This window comes from Zootoca vivipara, chromosome 2 (genome assembly GCF_965207765.1).
Source record: "Zootoca vivipara chromosome 2, rZooViv2.hap1.1, whole genome shotgun sequence".
Taxonomy (NCBI): domain Eukaryota; kingdom Metazoa; phylum Chordata; class Lepidosauria; order Squamata; family Lacertidae; genus Zootoca; species Zootoca vivipara.
Genome location: NC_142584.1, coordinates 57,577,058 through 57,600,821, shown reverse-complemented (window position 1 = coordinate 57,600,821; position 23,764 = coordinate 57,577,058). Strand labels below are relative to the sequence as shown.

The 23,764-nt window shown below is 43.7% G+C and overlaps 2 protein-coding genes across 28 annotated transcripts in view; both read right to left on the bottom strand.

Annotated features, from left to right (window-relative positions):
- PKD2L2 (polycystin 2 like 2, transient receptor potential cation channel) overlaps positions 1 to 11,461 on the bottom strand; it is a 33,496-nt gene extending 22,035 nt beyond the window's left edge. Inside the window, exons 1-3 of one of the 2 annotated variants that reach the window (XM_060271658.2) lie at positions 10,929 to 11,461; positions 10,028 to 10,129; positions 8,285 to 8,418 (exon numbers count right to left, since the gene is read on the bottom strand). In XM_060271658.2, the coding sequence (XP_060127641.2) occupies positions 8,285 to 8,418; positions 10,028 to 10,129; positions 10,929 to 11,343 (651 nt within the window). In that variant the 5' untranslated portion in view covers positions 11,344 to 11,461. Of the gene's footprint in view, positions 1 to 8,284; positions 8,514 to 10,027; positions 10,130 to 10,928 lie in introns of those variants that run through there. The other variant, XM_035105547.3, reaches the window with a different exon arrangement.
- Positions 11,462 to 15,672: 4,211 nt separating this feature from the next.
- MYOT (myotilin) overlaps positions 15,673 to 23,764 on the bottom strand; it is a 58,740-nt gene continuing 50,648 nt past the window's right edge. For 24 of the 26 annotated variants that reach the window (XM_088661947.1, XM_088661950.1, XM_088661943.1 and 21 more), the window contains 6 exons: positions 22,838 to 22,887; positions 20,128 to 20,260; positions 18,431 to 18,638; positions 17,432 to 17,597; positions 16,666 to 16,799; positions 15,673 to 16,278 (listed from right to left, as the gene is read on the bottom strand). In XM_088661947.1, coding sequence (XP_088518073.1) covers positions 16,103 to 16,278; positions 16,666 to 16,799; positions 17,432 to 17,597; positions 18,431 to 18,638; positions 20,128 to 20,260; positions 22,838 to 22,887 — 867 coding nt within the window. In that variant the 3' untranslated portion in view covers positions 15,673 to 16,102. The remainder of the gene's footprint in view (positions 16,279 to 16,665; positions 16,800 to 17,431; positions 17,598 to 18,430; positions 18,639 to 20,127; positions 20,261 to 22,837; positions 22,888 to 23,764) is intronic. The other 2 variants (XM_088661945.1, XM_088661955.1) reach the window with 1 other exon arrangement.

The window sequence follows — 23,764 nt, the reverse complement described above, 5'->3', positions numbered from 1 at the left end:
ATGGTCTGTTTGTCCTAGATGGGAGGGGGCAAGCAGGTGGAAGTAACACTGGTGATGCTCAGGCTAAAAGTGCCAATACCCCAAAGGGCACAGAGGGCGCTATCCATAAGGATTGTATTCATGCTTGGCACAGAAAATATTGTCACATGTCTTTTCCTTATGTGAAAAAAGCCCCTGATTTTGTCAAAGGTTGCAGGTTCAAGCCATGTCAAAAACACCTGCAATGCCGCGCATGTGCGAAAGCGAAGACGAAGAGATGCTCTTATCCTAGGTCTGAGAGGAAGAGCACAAAGCCATTTCAGTTAGTGCATTTGGATATTTCTGGGCCTATGTCAACGTTAAGTTTAGGTGGTTCAAAATAGGTTTTGTGTCTTCTGGATGATTTCAGTCATTTTTCCTGGGTCATAACACTGAAAGAGAAGGGGGAGGCTGCCAAAGTGATAAAAGAGTGGGTAGCCGAAGTAGAACTACAGTTCTCCGTCACTGTCCAGTGTTTCCAGAGTGACAGGGCGGGAGAGTTTTTGAGTGCAGAACTACAAGGGTTTTTTCGAAGCAAGGGAATTAGGCACAGAAAAACCGCTCCTTTTAGTCCACAGGAGAATGGTTTAGCTGAAAGGAAATTTAGAACGCTGTCTGAACTGGTAGAGGCAACGTTGTTTGATGCAGGACTACCCCAGAGGTTTTGGGGGGAATGCTATAAATTTGTGAATTATTGTTCAAACCGCGCTTTTAATTCAGTTGTGGACAACACACCCTACTACATGTTGTATGGCAAAGTTCCGAAGGTGCACTATTTCAGAACTTTTGGGTGTGAGGCTTGGGTTCTAATTCCAAAGCAGAAGCGCAGAAAGGGTGGATCAAGATCCAGAAAAATGATCTTCTGTGGTTACGAACCAAACTCAAAGGCTTGGAGGTTTGTACCAGCAGAGGGGGACCAAACCCGCGTTCACATTAGCAGGAGTGCTACGTTCTGTGAACAAGAGGGCTGGAGACGCATTCATGCTAACCCCGAAGTTCTTCTTGACTGGTCTTCAGGTTTTGACCAGGAAGAGGAAACTCAGGTGGCTGATGCTGGAGTTCCAGGTGCTGCAGGACCAGATCTAGGTCAGGCAGCTGGTCCAAGTGGTGTAGCTCCTAGGGAAGTGAAGCAAGTAGTCAGAAGCGCACCGACTTCACCCCAGGTCAAGCCTGGGAAGTACAGCAAACGTGGTAGGTCACCCACTTCACCCAAAGCAAGCCCAGAGGGGGCTGCAAAGCGTAGTAGGTCTCTTGACAGTGCTGCTAGTCCGAGAGAGCCACAGTCAGAGACAAGCAGTTCGGATTTAGAGGGGGAAGATGTGGGACCAAGGCGTTCAAAACGCACCACGAAAGGTAAACCACCTGAAAGGTTTACAGCTGTCAGTGTATGGGCGAACCTAGCAGTGTGTGAGCCTGAAAGCTTTGAAGAGGTGCAACAGTTGTCAGTGGAGGAAGCTAGGAAGTGGAAAGTTGCAATGGAGAAAGAGTTGAACTCCATGCAATCTCTTGGTGTGTATAGCCTAACACAGTTGCCAGAAGGCAAGAAAGCAGTCAGTTGTAGGTGGGTCTACAGGCTGAAACCCACAGTGACTGGAGAGCCTCAGTACAAGGCTAGATTAGTGGCTAGAGGTTTTACTCAGAAGAAAGGAATCCACTACACAGATGTCTTTAGTCCGACTTCGAGAGCGGAATCTTTCAGGATGCTTTTAGCGACTGCAGCGCAGAGAGGCCTAGTGGTCAACCACTTTGATGTGGACACCGCTTATTTGAACTCTGACCTCCAGGAGGAGTTGTACATGTTAAGGGATGTGCCTCATCAATGATGTTCTGTTCATGCATAGATGTAAAATGAGAGGCCCTGCATTTGCACAGCAGCTGTTGGGTTGTGTTCAGCATCTTTTTGTTATCTACAGCAAACTCTAAACTATAACAATCTGTGAAACAATAACATTTTACAGATTACTTAAATTGCATCTTTCTTCACAGAAATTAATGACACCAGATTCATCTCGGCACCAGACATATGTGATGAGTAACAAGTAACTAAAGAGTTAACTGTGTACTGTAGCACCTGACCACTGAGGAAGATCATGTTACAGAATGTACCAGAAGTGTTTCTGTATGTCGCAGTTGGTTTCGTTTCTGCCTGGGAGACGGTCGCAAGATGTCTGCGCTCTCACCAGGTTGTTTGTTATTTTCTCTCTAGAATAAACTTAAGTAGTTATTAGAACACTTTGGACTCTGTGTGTTCTTAAGAGGCTTTTTATCCAACGGCTATACAAGCTTTCGCTGTGTGAGAAGAAGAACTCTGCTGTGTGTGTGTTTTACTGCCAGCCCGGTTCTACGGAAGCAGAGAAGCGGAGAGGAAGCGCGCCGGGCGATAATCAGAGGCTCCTAATTGAGTCATAAACAACTCAACGGAGCCCTATACCCGTCACAACATAAGCATTACCGACCTCAGGTGAAGACTGTTGTAAAGCACTTTATCATGTGACATCAACTTTGGCTAGGTGCCTCAGCTGTGCCCTTATTCTGACAGGGACAGCCTAACTACTGTTGTCTATGCTCTGGTAACCTCTAGGTTAGATCTATATATATATAAATGTAAGCATTGCGCACGCGGATGAAACAGCCTTTCTCCATAACCGCTGAACCAAATTGAAACAAATTTGGGCAGAACGTACCTTGCCCATCAGGGAGGGATCTGGCATAAAAAAATTATCAAAAAACCACACCTTTCACACCTAAAATAATGATTAAACACAAAAAAGTGGCGCCCAAATTAGACGTCACCACCAGAAGCTCTGAAGACTCCAGCAGCTGCGCTGCCAGATGACATCACAAAATTCCACAGCAACCAATGTAAAACAGTCCTTTTGCAACAACAAGGCCCAGCTTTTTCAATAGGCCGTAGCATTGCCAATCAGGGAAAAACGAACAGAATAGGGCCTTTCACAACGGGGAGGGGGGCACAGGGATGAGGCACAACAAAGGGAGGGGGAAAACACATAGCCATGGGTGGGAGGGAGGACCCTGAGTCAGCCAAAGCAGTGGGGGGGGGGTTGGGACAGGGAAAGCTGAGTAGGCTGACCGCCAAAATGGCCATTCCACCTCCAAAGCCCAAGCCCAAAGCCTCTCCCGGCGGCTGCATTAATAAATGCCTGGCAGCATTAGGCAGTCCATCATTTCCCCTAATACGCACTTGGGGGCACGGCGAGGGGTTTTTGCTTTTTAATTTAGTGGGTGTTGTGTCACATGCGAGGCTACGGCGGCCATTTTAAGTAAGGGCAGTCGTGCCCCTTTTAACCTAGGCTTTATACCAGTGATGGGCAACCTTTGGAGCTTGGTGTGTCAAAAATTCGCCAAAAAACCAAGCATAACTCGGGTGGTGTGTCACTTCGAGAAAAAAAAACACAATTTCACGATATTTATAGTTTAAATAACAAAAATGTATAATTGTTTCCCCTTTAAAAAGGGAAAAGGGGAGGTAAAAAAATTATTAAAGTTTTTTTAAAAATAAAAAAATAAAAATATATTTAAAAAGGAAAAAAATAAGGCAAAACCCAGAGGTCTTTCCCAGTGGGACTCTGGGCTCAGGCCTTCCTCCAATGGGTCTTCCTCAAAAAAGTTCAACAACTTTTGACCTGAACCCCCCAAAAGTAGGTAAATCACTGCCAGCTTTTAACTCTGTGAGTAGATCACAGTCTCTTGGGAGTTTGCCACCCCTGGAATAAAAGAACCAGGTAACTTTTTTAAAAGGCCCATTTTGGGGGGCTTCGGGTCAAAGTTGTTGAGTGTTTTCAGGGAGGAGGTAAACTTTTGAGCTTTTTTTAAGGGAAGCCACATCATTTCAGCTTCTTTGGGGGGAGCCAATGATCTACCAGTGATCTACCGCAGACTTCCAGTGTTCTACCGGTAGATCACGATTTACCTGTTGGACATGCTTGTCCTAGTCCCTTGCCCAAATATGTATGGCTCAGAAAAGGGTCACCAAAAAGATTGAGGCAATAAAACAGCTCTTCTGTGAGGAAAGTCCAAAATGGCTCAAATGGGGGGGGGGTGCATCTTCAGGGTGCACAAGTCTACAGATTATTTTAAAAGCTATTTTACAAAAATCTTAGGCTTGAAAATAAGGGGAAATGAAAACTACCTATTTCTGGGGACGAAGTCGCACGGTCTGGATGTCAAAATAGAGATGATGAACGCGGCGCTGGCCAGGACCAGAACCGAGAGGGCGCACTGGGTCATGAGCTGGTTGCGCTCAGGCAGGGCAGGCACGGTGGTGGCCATGCTGCCCACCCCACTCGCATTGCTGCTCAACGCCGCCTCGCCGTCAGGGGAACCGCTGCTGCCCAGGGCGGGTGCGGCGTCGTGGCCGCTGGGCGCAGTGGAGGCAGAGGACGATGGCGGTGGCGCTGCTGGCGAGGATGGCAGTGGCGGCGGCCTCAGGACCCCCTGAGCTGGGAGCGCTTCCCCGCCCCACAGCGCAGCCAGCAGCAGCAGGGGCACGCACGCCAAAGTCCGATCTCTCCCTCCGCGAAGCGCTTGACGGTGCCGCCTTCCGCAGCCTGCTCTTGGGCAGCCAATTCCCCAGCGCCCATGCAAAGCGGTCGCATCAACCAATCCAGCCGCCGCCTTGAAAAACGCGGAGGGGGATTGGCTAGGCGAAGTTGCTGATGCGGCCAACGCACGCACCGCCCTTCTCGGTGCTGGGAGGAAAGAGAAAGCGTCACGGAGCTGCCGTGCATGCTCGCTGGCAGCGGCTGAAGCTGTGCTGCCCTTAAGTTGCTCTCACTTGCCCTATACCTGTTTCACCTCGGCACACGGCCGCGTGTCACCTAAAATGGCTATGCGTGTCAGTGGTGACACGCGTGTCATAGGTTCGCCATCAGTGCTTTATACTATGACTGAGTGCCAGCCTCTGTGTCTTTAAAAAACAACAACAATCATGCACTTTCTCTCCCCAGTTTAAGTCCTCAAACCAACACCACATCCTACATTCAAAACACCTACTCCAAAATTAGAAAATCCAAATAACCAAAACAAACAAACAAACAAACAAACAAACCACAAAACACACAATGCCCAAATACCCACCAAATTAAATAACAACCCCAAAAAATAAAATTAAACAATAGTAACTTGTTTCTCATGTTCTTATTTCAAAAATTTTTAATCTATATATATAAAAATGTTCACGATGCATGCACAGTAGCCAATGTATGGAGATACAGGGGGGAGGGGACAATACTCCCCGGGGACAACAGAGGGCTCAGGCAAAAGTGCATGCTGGGAAACAGAACCCAGAAGCTGATAGTTCCTTCTCCAAGGGTGGGGGCCAAGGTATGGAGAAACAGGGGGAGGGGCCAACACTCGCCGGAGACAACAGAGGGCTCAGACGGGGGTGGGGGAGGAGGGGGCTCAATAGCTCATGAGTCAGGATAGGGTGGGGCCAGTCACAGGGATGTGCCGGAGGGGTGGGGTGGGGGCTCGATAGCTCATGAGTCAGGACAGGGCGGGGCCAGTCACAGGGATGTGCCAGAGGGGTGGGAGTAGAAGGGGACTCGATAGCTCATGGGTCAGGACAGAGTGGGGCCAGTCACATGGAAGTGCCGCAGGGAGCTCGACAGCTCAAGGGTTAGGACAGGAAGAGGGCAGCCACAGGGATGAACCAGGGGGTGGGGGGAGGAGGGGGCAGGGTAAGTCATGTGTCCAGACAGGGGGGGAAATCACAGGAAAGAACCACAGCAACGCGTGGCCGGGCCAGCTAGTAAGTTCATAAGGATGGAGCAGCACGTTATATGTAGAGCTGCCACTAAAGACGGGTTCAAAAACTTCAGCGGCCAAAAGAGTTTGAGCCTATTACAGCAATCCTGGTCTGACTGAACTGGTTGCCAATTAGTTTCCGGGCCTAATTCAAAGTGCTGGTTTAGACCTATAAAGCCTTAAATGGCTCAGGTTCGCAATAACTCAAGGGCCGCCTCTCTCCATATGAACTTACCCAGACCCTAAAATCATTTAGTCTCAGGCCCTTCTTTCTGTGCCTCCTCCACAAGAGGTCTGGAGGTGGCAACATGATAATAGACCTTTTCCACAGTGGCTCCCCATTTGTGGAATACGCTCTCCAAGGCAGTTTGGCCGATGCCTTCATTATACACCTTTCCATGCCAGGAAAAAGCGTTCCTCTTTAACCAGGACTTTGGCTAATTGACATTTAATGCCCTTTAAATGTGTTGTGGAAGAGGGGATTATTGGGTTGTCTTTATTATTATTATTATTACTATTATTATTATTATTATTATTATTATTATTATTATTACTATTATTGTGTATTTTTATTGTCATTTTATGTTGTAAATTGCCTTGAGGGTACAGGGCAGTATATTAATTTAATAAATAACTAGCTGGCCCTGCCACGCGTTGCTGAGGGTTATTTGTGTGATTTCTCCTACCCTGTGCCGATCCATGACGTATCCCTGTGATTCCCCCACTCCTCCCCTCACCCCCCGCTTATCCCTGTGATTTCCCCCTCTCCTCCCCCTAACCCCCCTTACCCCTGTGATTTCCCTCCTCTCCTCTATCCACCCCCCCGTGACCCATTCATTTTGCACACAATCATTCCCCTAATGCGCGTGTTCTGTAAAATTTTGCCCTGTCCCAACCCTGACTCCCCTACCCACGTGTGTTATGTGACATAACATGCATTCTACCCAAAGGCACAGCCCTGTAGAGGGCCCATATTCAGTTGATTCTATGCTGCGGCCTATTTGGCCCCCCTATCCCCCCCCTAAATCCACTCAGCCTAGTCTGCAGAGCCGAGGCGAGATACTGTGGAGAGGGCAGGTTTCATCCCTGTGTCTGCCCCCACCCTGTTCCGACCCATTACCTACCCCTCCCCCCGGCAGGCCCCTACCTCCACTTGGCAATGTTGGGCCTTGTTGCTGCAAAAGGCCTGTTTTCAATTGGTTGCTGTGGAATTTTGTGATGCCATCTGTTGGTGCGCCTTTGGAAGTAGCAGTGGGCGATCTGCCTTTCTATTAGATGCTGCTGGAGTCTTCAGAGCTTCTGCTGGTGACGTCTAATTTGGGCGCCACTTTTTTGTGTGTTTAATCATTATTTTACGTATGAAAGATTTGCTTTTTTTTGGAAAAAAAATTATGCCAGATCCCTCACTGATGGGCATGGAACGTTGTGGCCAAATTTGTTACATTACAGTTCAGTGGTTACGGAGAAAGGCTGTGACCTCTGCGCACGCAATGCATACATTTTTTATATATATTAATAATAATAAATGAGCATGTAGCAACTATCCCAAAAGCAGGTGTAGGGTTTGAACACCTCTTCCCATGTAGTCACTCCATTTGCATACAACATATCACAAGGTTTTATATTACAGCGGCATTTCTGGTTACGAACACTTCAGGTTACGAGCTCCGCTAACCTGGACGTAGTTGCTCCTGGTTGCGAACTTTGCCCCAGGATGCGAACAGAAATTGCACGCCTTTGACGTGTGCGCAGCAGGAGGCCCCATTAGCGAAAGCGCGCCTCAGGATAAGAATGGTTTCAGCTTAAGAACGCACCTCTGGAACTAATTAAGTTCATAACCAGACGTACCACTGTGTACTGGTCTTTTGTAACGATTACTAAGATAGTATACATTCGTGTACACTTAGTGCTTGGAACACTTAGGAAAAGTACTACATAAATATAAAGTACTGTAATCCAAAATCAATTATCACTGCGCCAAGGTAATATATGGTGTTAATCCCAGATAGCAACAAATTGTGATGAATGCCATTTGGTGCAATCCAACTAGTCTCTACGTACTTGTTTCCTTAAGCTCCTCATACAAAATGTATGAATTTGATTGTATGGGGATGGAGGGTATGCGGACACCATGTCAAGCCACGTTGCCAGCAATGGGACTGGGGGGGAAATGGTTCCCCCCCCCCCAGCAAGATAAAAAGTAGAGTAAGTAAGTCATTTAAGTCCTGCTACCTGGCAGGACTTAATGCCAAAAAAATAAAAAGTCAAGTCCCCAACTTTACCGCTACATATCTCTTGATGTATTTTTTTCCAAACTCTTTCCCAGCAATCTAGGCAAGTTTCTGAGGGTACCCAAACCTACCCTTAACTTTATAGTGTGAAACAGTCTAGTGGTGATAGGACAATAGCAGATTACAGAAACCATGTGTCTACGCCAAAAATTAGGTTTATTATTATTATTCACAAGTTATGCTTTTCTCACTTAAAAAAACACATTTACCTGCCAAAAGTCAGCAATGCTGCTCATGGACTTGAAGTCTGTACGATCTGTATCTGACAGAGGGGTTTCTAGAAAGAGATCTGCCATAACTTTGTTTAGATAATACATATCTGTGCTCACCATTCCAAATGTCACTAAAAAGAAAGAAATCAGGACAAAATCCTAAGCAACAAAGGGAGATGGGAAAATAATTCAAATTGCAGTTGCTGGGGGTTGGCAAAGTGGGCAGCCGCTTCCCCCCCCCACGCCACTGCGGGCGGAAACACTCCCTAGAGCACAGGCCCGCCAACCAGCTGGCTGTGCAGTTCCCCCAGCCGCCGCGGAACGCTCCCTAGAGCGCGCTCCTCCGCAGCAGCATGGGGGAGAGTTGCGTGTCCGCCAACCAGCTGGCTAGCAGTGTGCAGCTCCCCCCCCCCCATCCGTGTATAGGACAACCCCAGTTTTTGACATAATTTATGAGTCAAAAAACCTCATCTAATACACGGGGAAACACGGTATGTAGAAAATATGCAGTTCTTGCAATGCAGTGTTCTACAGATAATCAATGAATCGTAGAGTTGAAAGGGATCCCGAGGGTCATCTAGTCCAACCCCCTACAATGCAGGAATCTCAACTAGATCATAAATGACAGATGGTCATCCAAGCTCTGCTTAAAAAACTCCAGGGAAGGAGAGTCCACCACCTTCCAAGGGAGTCTGTTCCACTGTTGAGCAGCTGTTACTATCAGGAAGTTATCCTTTTCACATGTACTACTGGGAAGCCAGGTGTTCCCCGTCTTCTATTTGTGCAGCTAGCTATTCCTGCGTAAGTGTACTGGTGGAACCTTACATTTGTCCCTAGTCAACTTGATTTTGTTAGTTTTGGCCCTTTTCTCCAATCTTTCAAGCTCATATTGAATCCTGATTCTGTCATCAGCAGGATTGCCTACCCCTCCCAGTTTGGTATCATCTGCAAATTTGATTAGCATCCCCTCAATACCTTCATCCAAGTCATTTATAAAGATATTGAACAACAATGGGCCCACTTGTCACTTTCCCCCCATGATGACACGGAACCATTAGCAAGCACTCTTTGCTTTCAGTCAGTTACAAATCCACCTAGCAGTTACATCATCCAGTCCACATCTTACCAGCTTCTCCACAAGCATATCATTGGGGACTTTGTCAAAAGCCTTACTGAAATCAAGATACTGACACTATCTCCACAGCATTCTCCTGATATACCAAGCTCTAAACCTCATTTACATAGCCACTCACCAGCTGCAAAGGAGTTATTTTGCATGTGGATGAGTTAGGCTATGGGCAACTATCCAGGGGTCGAATGTCAGTGTTAGGTTGGGTCAAAAACATGTTGTACAATAGGCTAAATTCCAGCTACACAATAGATAGAGGTTTCTACACCACCACCACTCACACCCCACTTCCATCATCGTCCTAGGCAAACAAGAGGCATTATCACACTTACTTAAAAGACACAGTTCAAGAACAGTTCAAGTAGGTTGTGAAACTCATCCAGTGAGGACTGTAGTCTGGACACAGCTCCCAGGGCTGGGTAGAGAAGCTTTGATGAGCCCCTTCAGCTCCTGAACCTAAGGTCCCCCACCCCACCCCACATTTATACCATTTTCAAGTTGCATAGGCTTGCAAACCAAGTAATTCATTATTTGCACCTCATGAGATGTTTTCAGGAGGGGGGGAAAGCAGCATTTGCATGTCACCAATCCCCCTTTCCCTATGGACTTACATATACATAGATCTGTTAGGAAAATTATGTAAATCAGTAGCTCTTGAAAGGTAGTTCTCATTTCAAGTTCTCTGCTATGAGTCAGTCGAGGTTTAATACTCCCTATAAAATATGAAGTTTTCAGAAAGAACACAAAGAAAATGTGAAAAACTAATTAAATGTTTGTGGTATGAATGATCAAACCTAACCAAACAAAAGCCCGCTTCTACGTTGCAAGTAAAACTACAGTTTCCAGAATTATTTGAGGGGAATCATGAACTCTAAAATGCATGGCAAGCCTAGCTGCACTTTCCTAGGAGAAAGCCTCTTTGAGTTAAACAGGAGCGCCTGCATGCCTTGCTTCTGAATTGTAGTAGCATCTGCCTGGCTATTCCTGCTAGGAACCAAATGCCATTTGGTGCAATCCAACTAGTCTCTACGTACTTGTTTCCTTAAGCTCCTCATACAAAATGTATGAATTTGATTGTATGGGGATGGAGGGTATGCGGACACCATGTCAAGCCACGTTGCCAGCAATGGGACTGGGGGGGGGATGTTTTTTTTAGGGGGGGTGGCGTCGTCGAAGTGGTATCTACGTTTTGGACAGCAGCGGCATTTCTGGTTTATTTTTATTTTTACTCCAGGTCCTCAGGCCTAGCTTGGGAGGCGTCTCCTCCCTCTTCCAAGCCTTCCGTCATAAGAAGAATAAGTACTGTATAAAAGTTCCTATTCGGCAGGGAATAGGAAGTAGTGGGAATGGCAGTGTCGCCCTGAAGCTAAGGACTGGGCGGGCTGTGGCCCTGACTAGAGGCAACGTGGGGAGAGAGAGATCAGCCGAGGCGCTGAGCCAGCGAGCAGAGGCCTAGCTAGGCCCTCTCCCCGACAGGTGCGATCACCGCCCCAGCAAGCCATTAGTACTCACCGAAACTGCTTCGCCGCTCTAGGACGGACGAGTCCTGGGTGGGCACAGCCATGGCGACTCTCGGGACGGAGAAGAGGAGCCGCTTCTTTTCGCGGGGCGCTTGCGGGGCGCTTGCCTCGCCCTCGCCCTCGCCCCCGCTCCGCGCCGGGTTCGAAGTAACGAACGGGCCGCCGCCGGCTGCCTTGGCGGGGTAGAGGCTGCTTCGCCCCACGGGGCGCGCCTTCGGTTTACCCCGCCAAGGTGCCGCGTCGGGCAGGCGGGCTCCCACCACAAGTTCCGCCCCACAAAGATCGATTAAAGCTGAGGGCGCATACATACTAATGCTTAACCCCTTACCCATCACTCCCGTGGGGAAATCAGCCTGCCCTCCTGTATGGTTCACCTGAGAGTAAGCCCATGGAAAAATATGAGGCATACTTCTCAGCAGGATTATTCTGTGACTGGATTGCTTCCCCCCGCCGCATTTAATCCACACGACAACCCTGTGAGGTAGGTTAGTGACTGGCCCAAGGTCACCCAGTGAACTTCATGCCCAAGTGGGGATTTGAACACTGCTTTATCCCAGCTCCTGGTATGGCACTCCAGACTACTACACTGCATTGGCTGTCAAATATAACATTCGGTATAAACTTAATTTAGCAGTTAAGATAGCTCGCCAATTGCACAGGCGGCCGAGGCTCCTTGTACCTTTTGCATATCCCTCAGGTGGTCGGAACTCGGAAGTCAGCCTCATGTTGCTGAATGGGACTCGTTCGAGGAAGAAGGCATAAGTTAAGGTTACAGCCTTGGGAATTGTATGGATATGGGGATTTCCAAAGGAGCTCGTCACATCTAAAACCAGCAGCTCCACCTGCCAGAATTCCCACCTCTTCTCAATATAAAGTTACAGAAAGCCTGCCTGCTTTAATAATGTAAAAAGAGCTGCTGAATCTTCTTATGGGTTAAAAGCCCTGTCATTGTCCAGCATCCTGTTCTCATAGCGGCCAACAATATCGCTGTGAGAAGGTCGCAAAGTAAGACATGAATGCAACAACACACTCCACACTTGTGATTCCCAGCAACTATTATTTGAAGGCATACTATGTTTAATCAGCCTGTCTGGAAGTTCTGAAGTTGGAAGAGCTTCATTCTGCCAGTAATATTGGGAGGTTAATTGATGTGGATGTTTCAAATCATGTCATTGAACTCTAAAATATTATATTATTATCTTTATAAAGTACCGGTATAATAATAATATGCATCATCTGCTTTCTTGCTGATTCCTGTCCTCTCTCTGTAATTTTGGGTTTTTAAATATTCAGAAACCACTTCTTACTGAAGACAGAAATAACTTTAATAGAGCAAGTTCATAAGTAAGATCAGGTGGGAAAGGATTAGGTGTTTGAAAATATCTCCAGATGGAATGTCCCAAGCATCCCTGTGAGCAGTCATAAATCAGAAATAAATATCTGAGTCACAGCATCCTACTACAATTGCCATTTTCCAGAAGGGTTTTGCATACCCATGAAGTCTGAAACTAGTTTCCAACCTCATGTCAGATATTTCTTCATGCACCTGGATTCCTGAGTTTAGTTGGCCTAATCTGCAATGACAGATTTTTTAAATGTGGAAATCTGCCCTATAGAAACCCAAAGCATATTTGTCTTGCCTGTGTGAATTTGTGTGGAACAGTCACTGGGCAGCATATCCATTTTGTCACTCCACCTTTCCCAGCACATTGCTTCCAATACACATTGCTTCTGTGCTTCAGTGATTAAGATGGCTGTAGTTAAACACACAATCACAATGACTATGAGACACTCTGATACAGTACTAAACAGGCGCACACAGAACCTGCACAAACTTTTTCACTATTTTTGAATTGTCATACATTATTTATTGGATGTATAATCCCACTTTACACTTTTAAAACTAAAACACAAGTATAATGTAAATTGTTACATGGTTGGGCTTTTAATGTGTAACACTGATCTTTATTGTGGCTAGTTTTAATGTATAGCTTTTTATACTTTTCGCTAGGCTTATTTTGCTTTAAGCATTGGTTGCAATTTTTTTTAGAATTGTACTTTGTGTTTTCATGGATTATATAGTGTTATGATTATGTTGTATGCCATGCAACATACAATATATGATAAATTATTATCTATATTCTATATTGAGTCTTCCTGTGCTGATGCTTATGCAGCCAAAACCACACCCAACACACGAAATACTGAGAAATACTGGCCGGTACAGACTAACCCCAAGGTATAAATAAGTAGGAAAAAAATTGGCAGGAAAAAAACCTGCGTGGATTCCTTACCTCCACCCCACCAGGAACAAACCAACTCATGCCATTAATTCAGTGGCATTGAATGTTGAGAGACTCTTGATGGGAACAGAACAGAGAAATACTGTATATAAAAACTGTAGAAAGAAGCATCTCATTTCCTGCATGTCACTTTTTGGTTCACGCAAGATGGTTTTCATTGCCTCCAGGCCCAGGAGAGACCTGTCTGTGGACATCAATGGAGCAACTAAAGAATTCAGAGCAGCTGCTGTGTCCTCCACCCCTACAGAAAAAGGAGTGAGGAGACCAAAATGGAGCAAAAAGAACCCCAACACTGCCTATGGGTATGCTCCATGGGCACAGATTGCTGACCAATGGAGGGAGGACAGAGATGGAATGGAGCTGAGAGAACCATGTTGCTGGGGCCCAATTATGAAATAGCTGCCTTTTCAGAAAAGTCCTAAAAGTTTCAGCCTGTGTATCTCACAATTTTTTTCTTATTATTCATATTATTCATATTAATGGATATTAATGGATATTAGAGATATTCCACTCCAAGGAATCTATGACTCTGCACACGGAAGGGGGATTTAAGAGAAGCTCAGCCTAGGGAGTACCCTGAACAATGCTACTTCAAGTGTTTCTTACAAACTACGTCACACAATCCATAAAATAAAAAAGGTTCTGAAAGCTCATGGTACAGTATTCATAGTATTATGAGTGTGTGGGTACCAGATTCCCCTAAATTCCTGGGTCCAGTATGTTAAAATATAAGCCAAAACAAAAGGTAGCTGGTGAGCCATTAGGAACACCAAAGAGAGGGTGCGCTGTGCCAAATGGGAGTTAGTTACAAGGCAAAGCCAGAGTCTGAAGTAGAGTCTTTAGAGTTGGCTTGGATGTGACCTGGAGGAAAAAGGTTGCAGTCTGGTAAAGGTAACAAGCAGGAGAGAGGATAAGAGCAGAATGTTTGATGTCTGTTTGAATCCAGATCTGCACCTATGGGAGAAGCAAGACCCTCTTTGAGTCCATTCAATGCTGTGATCCCCTCCATCATAGGCTCAGGTTGTATTTTTGTGTAAATAAACCCTATGTCATAAAGACACCACAGTCTCTGCTGGGCCTCATTTCCAAAAGGAAACATGAACCCTGGGTGAGCATCTGGAACCCCACACTGCTTGGAGACTGAAGGTGTCATATTCAAGTTGTTATAGCCTGAATGCAAGGATTTTAAATCACCTAGACTTTACTTTCACAATCTGCAGGAAGCTGCCTTTACCTCAGTCTGTCAAAACTCATTAATTACCGTGAAACCAGCACTTTAGTTAACTATTTTAGCATTTTTAAGGGAAGCTAGTAGGGTTCTCAAAAAGCAAATGCAAGACACTGGGGGAGTTGAAAACTCTTCCATTGTCTACTTTCCTTATGTATGAAGTTCTGCTATCCAGCAGACTAATTCTTAAAATCCATGAGCACCCATAGAGGAGACCATGGCAACTTTTCCCCAGGGAGACTATGTGCCCAGGTTTGGACATGTTAAGCCAAACCATGACATAGTTTAGCATGGCACTGCAGCAAAACCAGGCCAGTGAAACCAGCCAACATTTAATGTAGCATCAAAATATTGGTTCATAAGAGCAAATGGAATGTGCAATGCTGAATTTTTAAATGTTTTTAATATATTATTATATCATTTTATCTTAAAAATTACTTTATTTTATTTATTTTTATGTTATTTGTATTTTATTTTAAATTGCACTGTTTCACATTTTGATATATGCCAGCCTGGGCACTTTTGGAAATGCAGAATACAAATTAAATAAATATTCAACATTTGTTGTTGTTTAGTCATTTAGTCGTGTCTGACTCTTCGTGACCCCATGGACCAGAGCATGCCAGGCACTCCTGTCTTCCACTGCCTCCCGCAGTTTGGTCAGACTCATGTTGATGGCTTTGAGAACACTGTCCAACCATCTCATCCTCTGTCGTCCCCTTCTCCTTGTGCCCTCCATCTTTCCCAATGTCAGGGTCTTTTCCAGGGAGTCTTCTCTTCTCATGAGGTGGCCAAACTATTGGCGCCTCAGCTTCAGGATCTGTCCTTCCAGTGAGCACTCAGGGCTGATTTCCTTAAGAATGGATAGGTTTGATCTTCTTGCAGTCCATGGGACTCTCAAGAGTCTCCTCCAGCACCACAATTCAAAAGCATCAATTCTTCGGCGATCAGCTTTCTGTATTCAACATACTGTACTGTATTCAACATACTGTACTGTTTATGGCCTGACAGTAGTAGTGCAGTTGCTTCAGATTTATTTTTATACTCTCTCCTTTGTCTGGCTTTAACCCAAATACTAGTGACAATTTTCTTTAGTCAAGTACTGTTTATGACAATTTTGTTGAGAATTTCTGCAATAGAAAATACCCAAAGCTCAAATAACAACAACAACTCACAAAACTTATAAGGATAAAGCACATGATAAGTCTTATATTTAAAATTTTATTTGCATCAGACATAAAACTTTCATTAAAAGCACTCAAGTTATGTTTAATAGCCAGGCAGCAGAAAATTATAATACTATGGGGCATGGTATTAACAAAGCAGTACAAATAAAAATATTGTGACTGAATCTAGATGCATTCAAACCATCTACACTTTCATGATCATCCACTGGCCTTGTTTCTTGGCCTTTAAAATTAAAAATACAAACATTTGGATTTCCTTCTTGCTACAGTCACACACATTTATAAAAATCAGACTTAATAAAATCACAACAGCAGAACTAAGAGCAGGAGTTAAATAATAAATAAAAATATATTAGGTATGTTTGCTTATCAGCGCAATAAACCCTTAACTGCATGTGCTGTTCATAAATGTCTGTTGCAGGAGTGAAAGTTTCTTCCCTTTTGCCAATTAAAGTTCATCGCTCTCATAGAGTCCAGACTCTGCTGCCATACGCTGGAACTCTCCTTCATCCGGAAAGAAAGCCTGTTTCACATCTAGACCTTTACCATTGAGTGCCAAGTATTTGCTAAAAGTTGGTCGAACCTTCAGTGGTTTGCGGTTTGGAACTGGCTTGTATGTGTGAGCTGAAATAGATTTTAGAAAGCAAAGAGAAATAATTCAGATTACTTTGTTTAAAAAGTGGGAGAGAGAAAAGTGGGATACAGTCCAATCAAAATAAGTCGCCCCGTTTCAGCTTGCTACATCAAAAGGGAAGATCAGCTGTACTACAGGCAAGACACATAAAGGGAGTTTAGGCAATCATGCCAATTAGACATGTTTATATACTTGGTGCATCAATACCTTCCATCTTTCACATCTTCAGTCCAACTGTATGCAAAGTTAGGCCTAACTAAAACCTGCTCATTTCAATTGGCCTGGGTTCACCTAACTGTGCAGGCCTTTTTTTTGGGGGGGGGGGGGTTAGCATCAACATTCACATATGTAGAAGAAGAAAAAGAAGAAGTACTTACTAGCCACGTCCAATCTGGCATGGCATGTTGCCACTCCTGCCTCGTTGACTGCAGATACTGTGTACCAACCAGCATCTTTCTTATTTACATTGTGGATCAGCAAGCAAACCTTCCCAGAGGTATCATGAAACATACTAGGAAAAGAGAAAAATGACAAAAAAGGTTTTGAAGATTACAGTCCCCTCTCCCACCTTAAGACTTATATATTTTGTGAAAATCATTCTTGTTAAGCATTGCCAGGTATTTCTAAGACACAGACCTATATTCAACTGCATATATAAATTTGCTGATATTTATATTTTGCCTTTCTTCCATCATGGAACTCAAAGCAGCATGAATGTGTTTTCCAGGTGGTCATCCACCCAGACCCTGGGCAGGCCTACTTAGCTTCAACAAGATGGCAGTCTCATGCCCCTTCAGACCATACCAGGGGGGGATATAGATACTGTCCAGCAGTGTCCTTGAGCTGAACCTAGTATCAGGCCATGTAAGCAAGTCTGCATCTTGCAGATCCCCTCTTACTTTTCAGGTCCTAACGGTTTCTAATATTTTGCAAATTCCCATTATGCAGTCACTTTGGAGAGCATTCAACATCTAGCCCACATCCAGCTCAAGATTGCTTAAAGCAAAAATACTCTCCCACACTGCAGACTATAATCCAGTCTTCCAAACACCATGTTTTTATAGAAGAGTGATGAAGCTGAAAATCACAGCAATTGATTCAACTTGACTCCTGAACAGCTCAGAGGCCCATCATGATACCTACCTGATTCTGTCTGTGTTGAATTGTACCATTTCATTATTTCTCTTCCAGTATATTTGTGGTGGGGGGATAGCAGACACTTGACATTCAAGTCTGGCTGAATCCCCCTCATAAACTCTTGAGCTTTGAGGTTTAAAGATGAATGTTGGGGCTTTCCGGTGTTCTCGTGCTAGATGGCAGTTTGGATTAAAAAAAGAAGACAAAAGATGACACTTTACAGCCATGACAGACTAAAAGTGAAGGTAAATAAAAACAAAACCTTTTTTAATATCCCAAACACATTTATAATGCAGTATATTTCAATCTATCAGGTCCTTCACTTGGTAATTTCAAAAATACAGAAGCTAACAGAAAGTAGAAGGAAAGTGGACACAGCAGAACTAAGGACCTAGGCTTCTGCATTTTGAAATCCCTTGCTGAAGGAATTGATGTTTAATATTTGTTTGATTTAGGATGTTACAGTTTCTTCTACCCCTTTGCTTTCAGCTTTCCCCCCTCAGTTGCTTGGGGTTTCCCTCTTTCGCTGCAAATGAAAGATATATCCTGGACAGCACGATGTATTACACACATGCTTGAATCAGTGGTTCCATTCTAAACTCACTTTGTATCCAGAAGCCCTGATATGAACATACTTTTCCTATTTCAGTATCAATGGCATCCATGCCAGCTCTACACTTCATTTGGTGTTCTACCCCTACACTTTGGGGAACAAGAACAGTTCTCAAATTCATATATTGAAGCTAAGTAGTGGCTTCCCGCTTTCAGTGGAATTAGAAACCCCATCACTGTGGATAACATTTAGAAATTTCATTTTCAGAAAGTCATACACACAAGGTATAACTTTATGTCACTATCATTTAAAACTGAGACCCTGAACCAGAAAATTTCTTTAGATACAGCCTTTAATAAAGAGCACATCAGGAAAGGATATTTGTAACAGATTGCACCAGCTGAAGTAGAGAAACAAAAAACTGTTTCCAAATAGACAAAGCTCTCTCATACCAATGACATCTAGCTTTACTGTAAAGGAAGCTTCTCCAGCACGATTGAAAGCCACACATTCCCATGTTCCAGCATCATAGACCCTGACTACTTCAAAAATGAATGAGTGGAAGCCTTTTTCAGATACGATCATTTTATGGAAGTCATCTGGGTGAACTAATCTTCCGTTTAGGTACCATGCCACATCTGGAGTTGGGAGGCCGCTGACCTACAAGGGGAAAGAAAACAGATACACAGGGGGTAGTGTCAGATAAAGGTATTGTGGTAGTATAATTCATGCCAAATGGCAAGTCTGCATGGGAACATCAATGAGTGTTCATTTGATACTCTATACATGCAGAATCACTGCACACATTGTGACTGACTTGTGTAGTACATGTTATTCTGGGTTGCAGTTTTGTAACATATACAGTTGTACCTTGGTTGTCGAAGGACTTTTCGGCTCCCGAACACCGCAAACCCAGAAGTGATTGTTCCAGTTTGCAAATGTTATTTTGGGACCCGAACATCTGATGGGGCTTCCGTGGCTTCTGATTGGTTGCAAGAGCTTCCTCCAGCCAATCAGAAGCCGCAATTTAGTTTTCGAATGTTTTGGAAGTTTAACGGACTTCCGGAACGGATTCTGTTCGACTTCCAAGTAAAGCAGAAACAGAGCTACGTTCATACCACATGGTCTACAGAAGAGTCTAGTACTGTCATATATAAATTTCATAGTTTAACAAAATAACAAAAACAAGACGAGGAGTGGCTTCTATTTACAAAATGGGTCTGTGCTCTAAAAATACATACAGCACATAGTGGTGTGACATTAACTGTATGAAGGAAATTGTATGACACAAAACTAGGTCACAAGGGAAAACTGGGGCAATGCTCAGTGGCCTGCAAAACTTCAGACCTTTCTGCCCATTATCAGATTTTGTCAACATGCAAGCACAAAAAAGGCAGTGCAGGGGGAAGGTCACAAGAACACTAGCAAAATTGTGCATAGACTCTCATTTCTGTGAAGATTACCAGGCACAGCACAAACCAAACTACAGTATGCACTTGGTTTGCAGAAGACACACTGCTCCACATTTTTGCACTGTTAATATGCTTCTTTAAAAATGCCTTGCCTTGTGACAGTGGATGATCAGGCAGCCCAGGAAGGTTTCCAATCATACCCTAAATTCCTCTTTCTGGAATTTCACAATTTACTTTCACAATATGTTAACAGAAGATATAGTGGTGGCCGGCGACTTAGATGGCTTTTACAAAGAGATTTGATGAATTCATGGAGGGTGTAGGTTTAATCCTGTTTTCATGATCAGAGGCAATATACTTCCAAAGCTTCAGAGGTTTGAGGAAACAACAACAGAAGGATATTACCTCTGTGCCCTACTTGTGAGCTTCTAGGAACCATGGGACTGACCATAGCTGGAAACAGAACACTGAACAAAATGAACTGGTCCAACAATTCTTAAATCCTGTGCTCTTTCTCTCTCTAAAAAAGTGTTTAGGGGTACTCTCATTTTGACTCAAGAAAATCACCATTTTATAGTTCAAATCGAGAAAAATAAGTACAGTAAATGGACAAAAGTACAAAGATTCACAAAATGTTTAGGGGTATGCGTACCCCTGCGTACCCCCCAGAAAAAAGCACTTCTTAAATCTATTAGTAAGGACAGCTATGTTGAAAGTGGCTTGAAATCATACATTACCTTGAAATCAATCCTGCAAAATCTTCCTTCTTCAACTGTTATGTCTTCAGGCACTTGTACAAAACGTGGTTGAAAAAATTTCTCCTGGATTGACCCTTGCTCATTCCTCTCCCCTCTTGAAGATGGCCTGCTCCTAAAAGGGCACATCAACAAGGCAATAAAGTATTCCTATAATAACCTTTCTCCCCTACACACCCACAGCAAGTATGTGTTAATAGTTCCATTTCACGATAGCCTGGTGAGGATAGTTTCCAAAGAGGCAAAATTATATTTCTAGTTTTGCAGCTTCATTATGGCAATGAACTACCTAGGACTGTTGAAGAGAATTACTCATGCATATTTCATAGGATGACTCCCATCTTTCGCCTCATGGCATTTAATGCGGTATCTTGTGCCTTACAGTTTCCCCTTAAAGGAAGACTGAACTACGTTGTTTATAATGCATGTTTTCCCGAACTTAGAATCAATCATATGCGCTGAAGTACATGATTTAAAAACTCTTTCTGTCCCCATTGGGCATTCAACTTCACAAGATTATGATCAGGCTTCCCACTTCAGACCTTCCACATGTGGCAAGCAGCTGGACCAGATGATGTGGATGCTACAAAAGGGGCAGGACATGACAGGTGCACAAGGGCAGAATGATTTTATAGGGCTGCTGGCTCACAATGGTCAGGCCAGTGATAATCTTTTAGCTTCTTCACTAAACAAGGGTTAGTTAAGGGGTTCAGATGTAACAGTCAGTGGTGGTTTAGGGACTGGGCAAACTGAGCAACTTCCTGGGGGCCCACATTTTAGGAGATCCCAAAGTTTTGTACAAAATTCTGCCTGTCTATTTTTGAGGCAGTCTGCCTGGTTTTTAACTCAGCAGCATTGCAAGCATATCCTTCCTTAACCTACAAAAACACAGGCCACCCAGAGTGGCTGGGGAGGCCCAGCCAGATGGGCGGGGTATAAGTATGTATGTATGTATGTATGTATGTATGTATGTATGTATGTATTTTTTTACTACTACTACCGTGTTTCTCATATTATAAGACATGTCTTATATTTATTTTTTCCTCAAAAAAAAACACTGACTTATTTTCAAGGGGTGTCTTATTTTTTTCCTCCTCCTCCTCCTGCCGCAGCCGGCATTGCTGCTGCGCCTATCACTATGTCTTATTTTCGGGGTATGGCTTATATTCCTTGAATGCTTAAAAATCCTGCTATGGCTTATTTTATGGGTATGTCTTAAAATATGAGAAACAGGGTATTACTACAGTACTCCTATTACTACTATTCTCAAGGCCCACCCATATCAGCTGTACTAGTTTCACAATGAAATCTCAGCAGAGTGGAGAAAATATCTCCTTCAGATTTTCCACTGGTTCTGACTAGAATCTGAAGGAGGAGGAGGAGATGCCATTGGACAGTAACTCAAATGCGGAACAGAATGTCTGCTTAGGAAAGGGGGGAAATGGGAGTCTCCATGACACATAAACTTTCTTGCCCAAAGAAAACTTCAGGAAGCAATCCTATACACACATCCTGGAGAGTGAATCCGACTGAAGATAGTAGGGATGCACTTCTGAGTAAACATGCATAAGATTGCACAATTTACATCTCCCTCCCTCCCTCCCTCTTTTGATCAGTGTGTGGAGCAGTAAGTTTTAAGGAAGGGAGCATGTGGCAGGATTTCTCTCCTGCATTGGCTATTTGTTGCTGCTGCAAACAAAGTAGCAAAAGGAGAGGTGGCACTGCGCAATGCAATTTTTATTTTTTAAGGGGGTGGTGGTCCAGGAATCCTACCCACCATTAAACCCTAAGTGTTTTGACTATATGGGATTATAGCTTTAGTTGTGACCCCTGGAATGTAACCCCTGCACAAATTGTGGGCTTACTGTATTTGTAACTGTTGAGTCTGGTGAGAGGTCATTTTCAAAGGTGAAAAATGATTTTTTAAAAAAAATCATCTGTGCTCTTCTGTGTCACCAAAAGTCTAGTAGGATTAGTACTGATTTCAGCTAAACATAAAACTGGGAGAGGTTGGGATTACAGTGGTGTGATTGAAGATGTCACTTCCAAGGAGGCTCATAAAAGTTATTTTCATAAAATAGGGTACTAGATAATTGACCCTTAAATGATTTATCACTATACCATCTTTTATAGTAAACGGGCCCTCCAACCATGATAACATACAATCTGATTTTAAAGGCTTGGGTGGTTTTATTTACCATTTCTATTTACATGTATCACATATGGTGCTAATGAAATGTTTCTTTTTGCTTGTACTCAGTGTAGTGTTGATATAATGCATTAAGCAACATTCTCCATTCTATTTGTAATAGAAAATGACCACAGTGAATTTATGATGATACATTTATCCATACTTTCATTACCACTTATTATATATGGCATTAAGTGAAATGGTATGCCTAACTTGCTTTCATACCTTTAAGGGACTCCAAAGGATTCTCTTGCCCAAGGCTCCCAAACCATGAGCCAGAGGTAGCTAATGTGGTGCTCTTCAGACGTTGTTCAACTACAGCACCCATCATCCCTCTTCATTGACTGATGGGAGCTATAGTCAAAGAACATCTAAAGGGCACCATGCTGGCTACCCTTGCTCGAGGGCCACTATCATTTCACACAGCCAGTGTATGCAGTTTGGGTCAGATCTCATGTCATTAGCATACACCTTGCAGGTTGATGTGTGCATAACATGTACCTTGCTTGTGCTGAAGGAACGTGCAGTCGTGTGCTTTCCAAGTTCTGCTGCTGCAAAAATCAGAAGAGGAAATGATCACTGCTTTAATCATGAACACGTATGATGGACTCTCAGCTGAACATCCTACAGCTTAAATCTTTCTGGAGAAACAAACTGTTCATTTAAAATCACAAGCACTTTCTACTGCAGACTATAAAAGAAATTGATCTCCTAAAGTCATCATAATCAGCAGTCACAAATGTGAGCCAGAGTCATGTGCAAGAGGAATGACACAATTCTTTCCATTGGTCCAAACTATTTTGGCAAACATGTCACCTTTGTTGTGGGGTGGGGGAGGGGACTATTATCCCACTGGAGTATCTGAAATGAGAGCTAGGGACACAGTGTCCTTCAGAAGACCAGGAATAGAAGTCAAGTATTGGCAAGAGCACACTGTTGTGCACACTCATAAAAGGGTACCAATGGCAATCAGCACAACTTAAGTTGGAAAATATTTTCCCTGTTAGGTCACAGCGCAAGAACCAAATCACACAGGCTTTATGAGAGCAACTGGGATTTTATTTTATTTCCCCCTCACTAACACAACTCATCTTAGCATTTTAAAGAACAGATGTAATTGAATTCAATACAAGGTATAATTCAGGCACAGTGGTATTCCTGCCATTTTAGCAATGAGGACAGTTAATTATAGGAAGTGCAGCACTAACAGTTCTAGGTATTTGTATATCCATCACAGTACGATATTAACACTGTGTCAAGTTCTTCACATCTGATAGTTGCATTTTGGAACACTGGTTTAGCAGTCAAGAGAACCTTTACACCAGAGTAAGCTCATGAACTATCTAACATGGGTATTTTTATTTTGCTACACCAATGAACTATCGGCTAGCGTTTTCAGAAGATAATATCTGACAACATTTTACAATG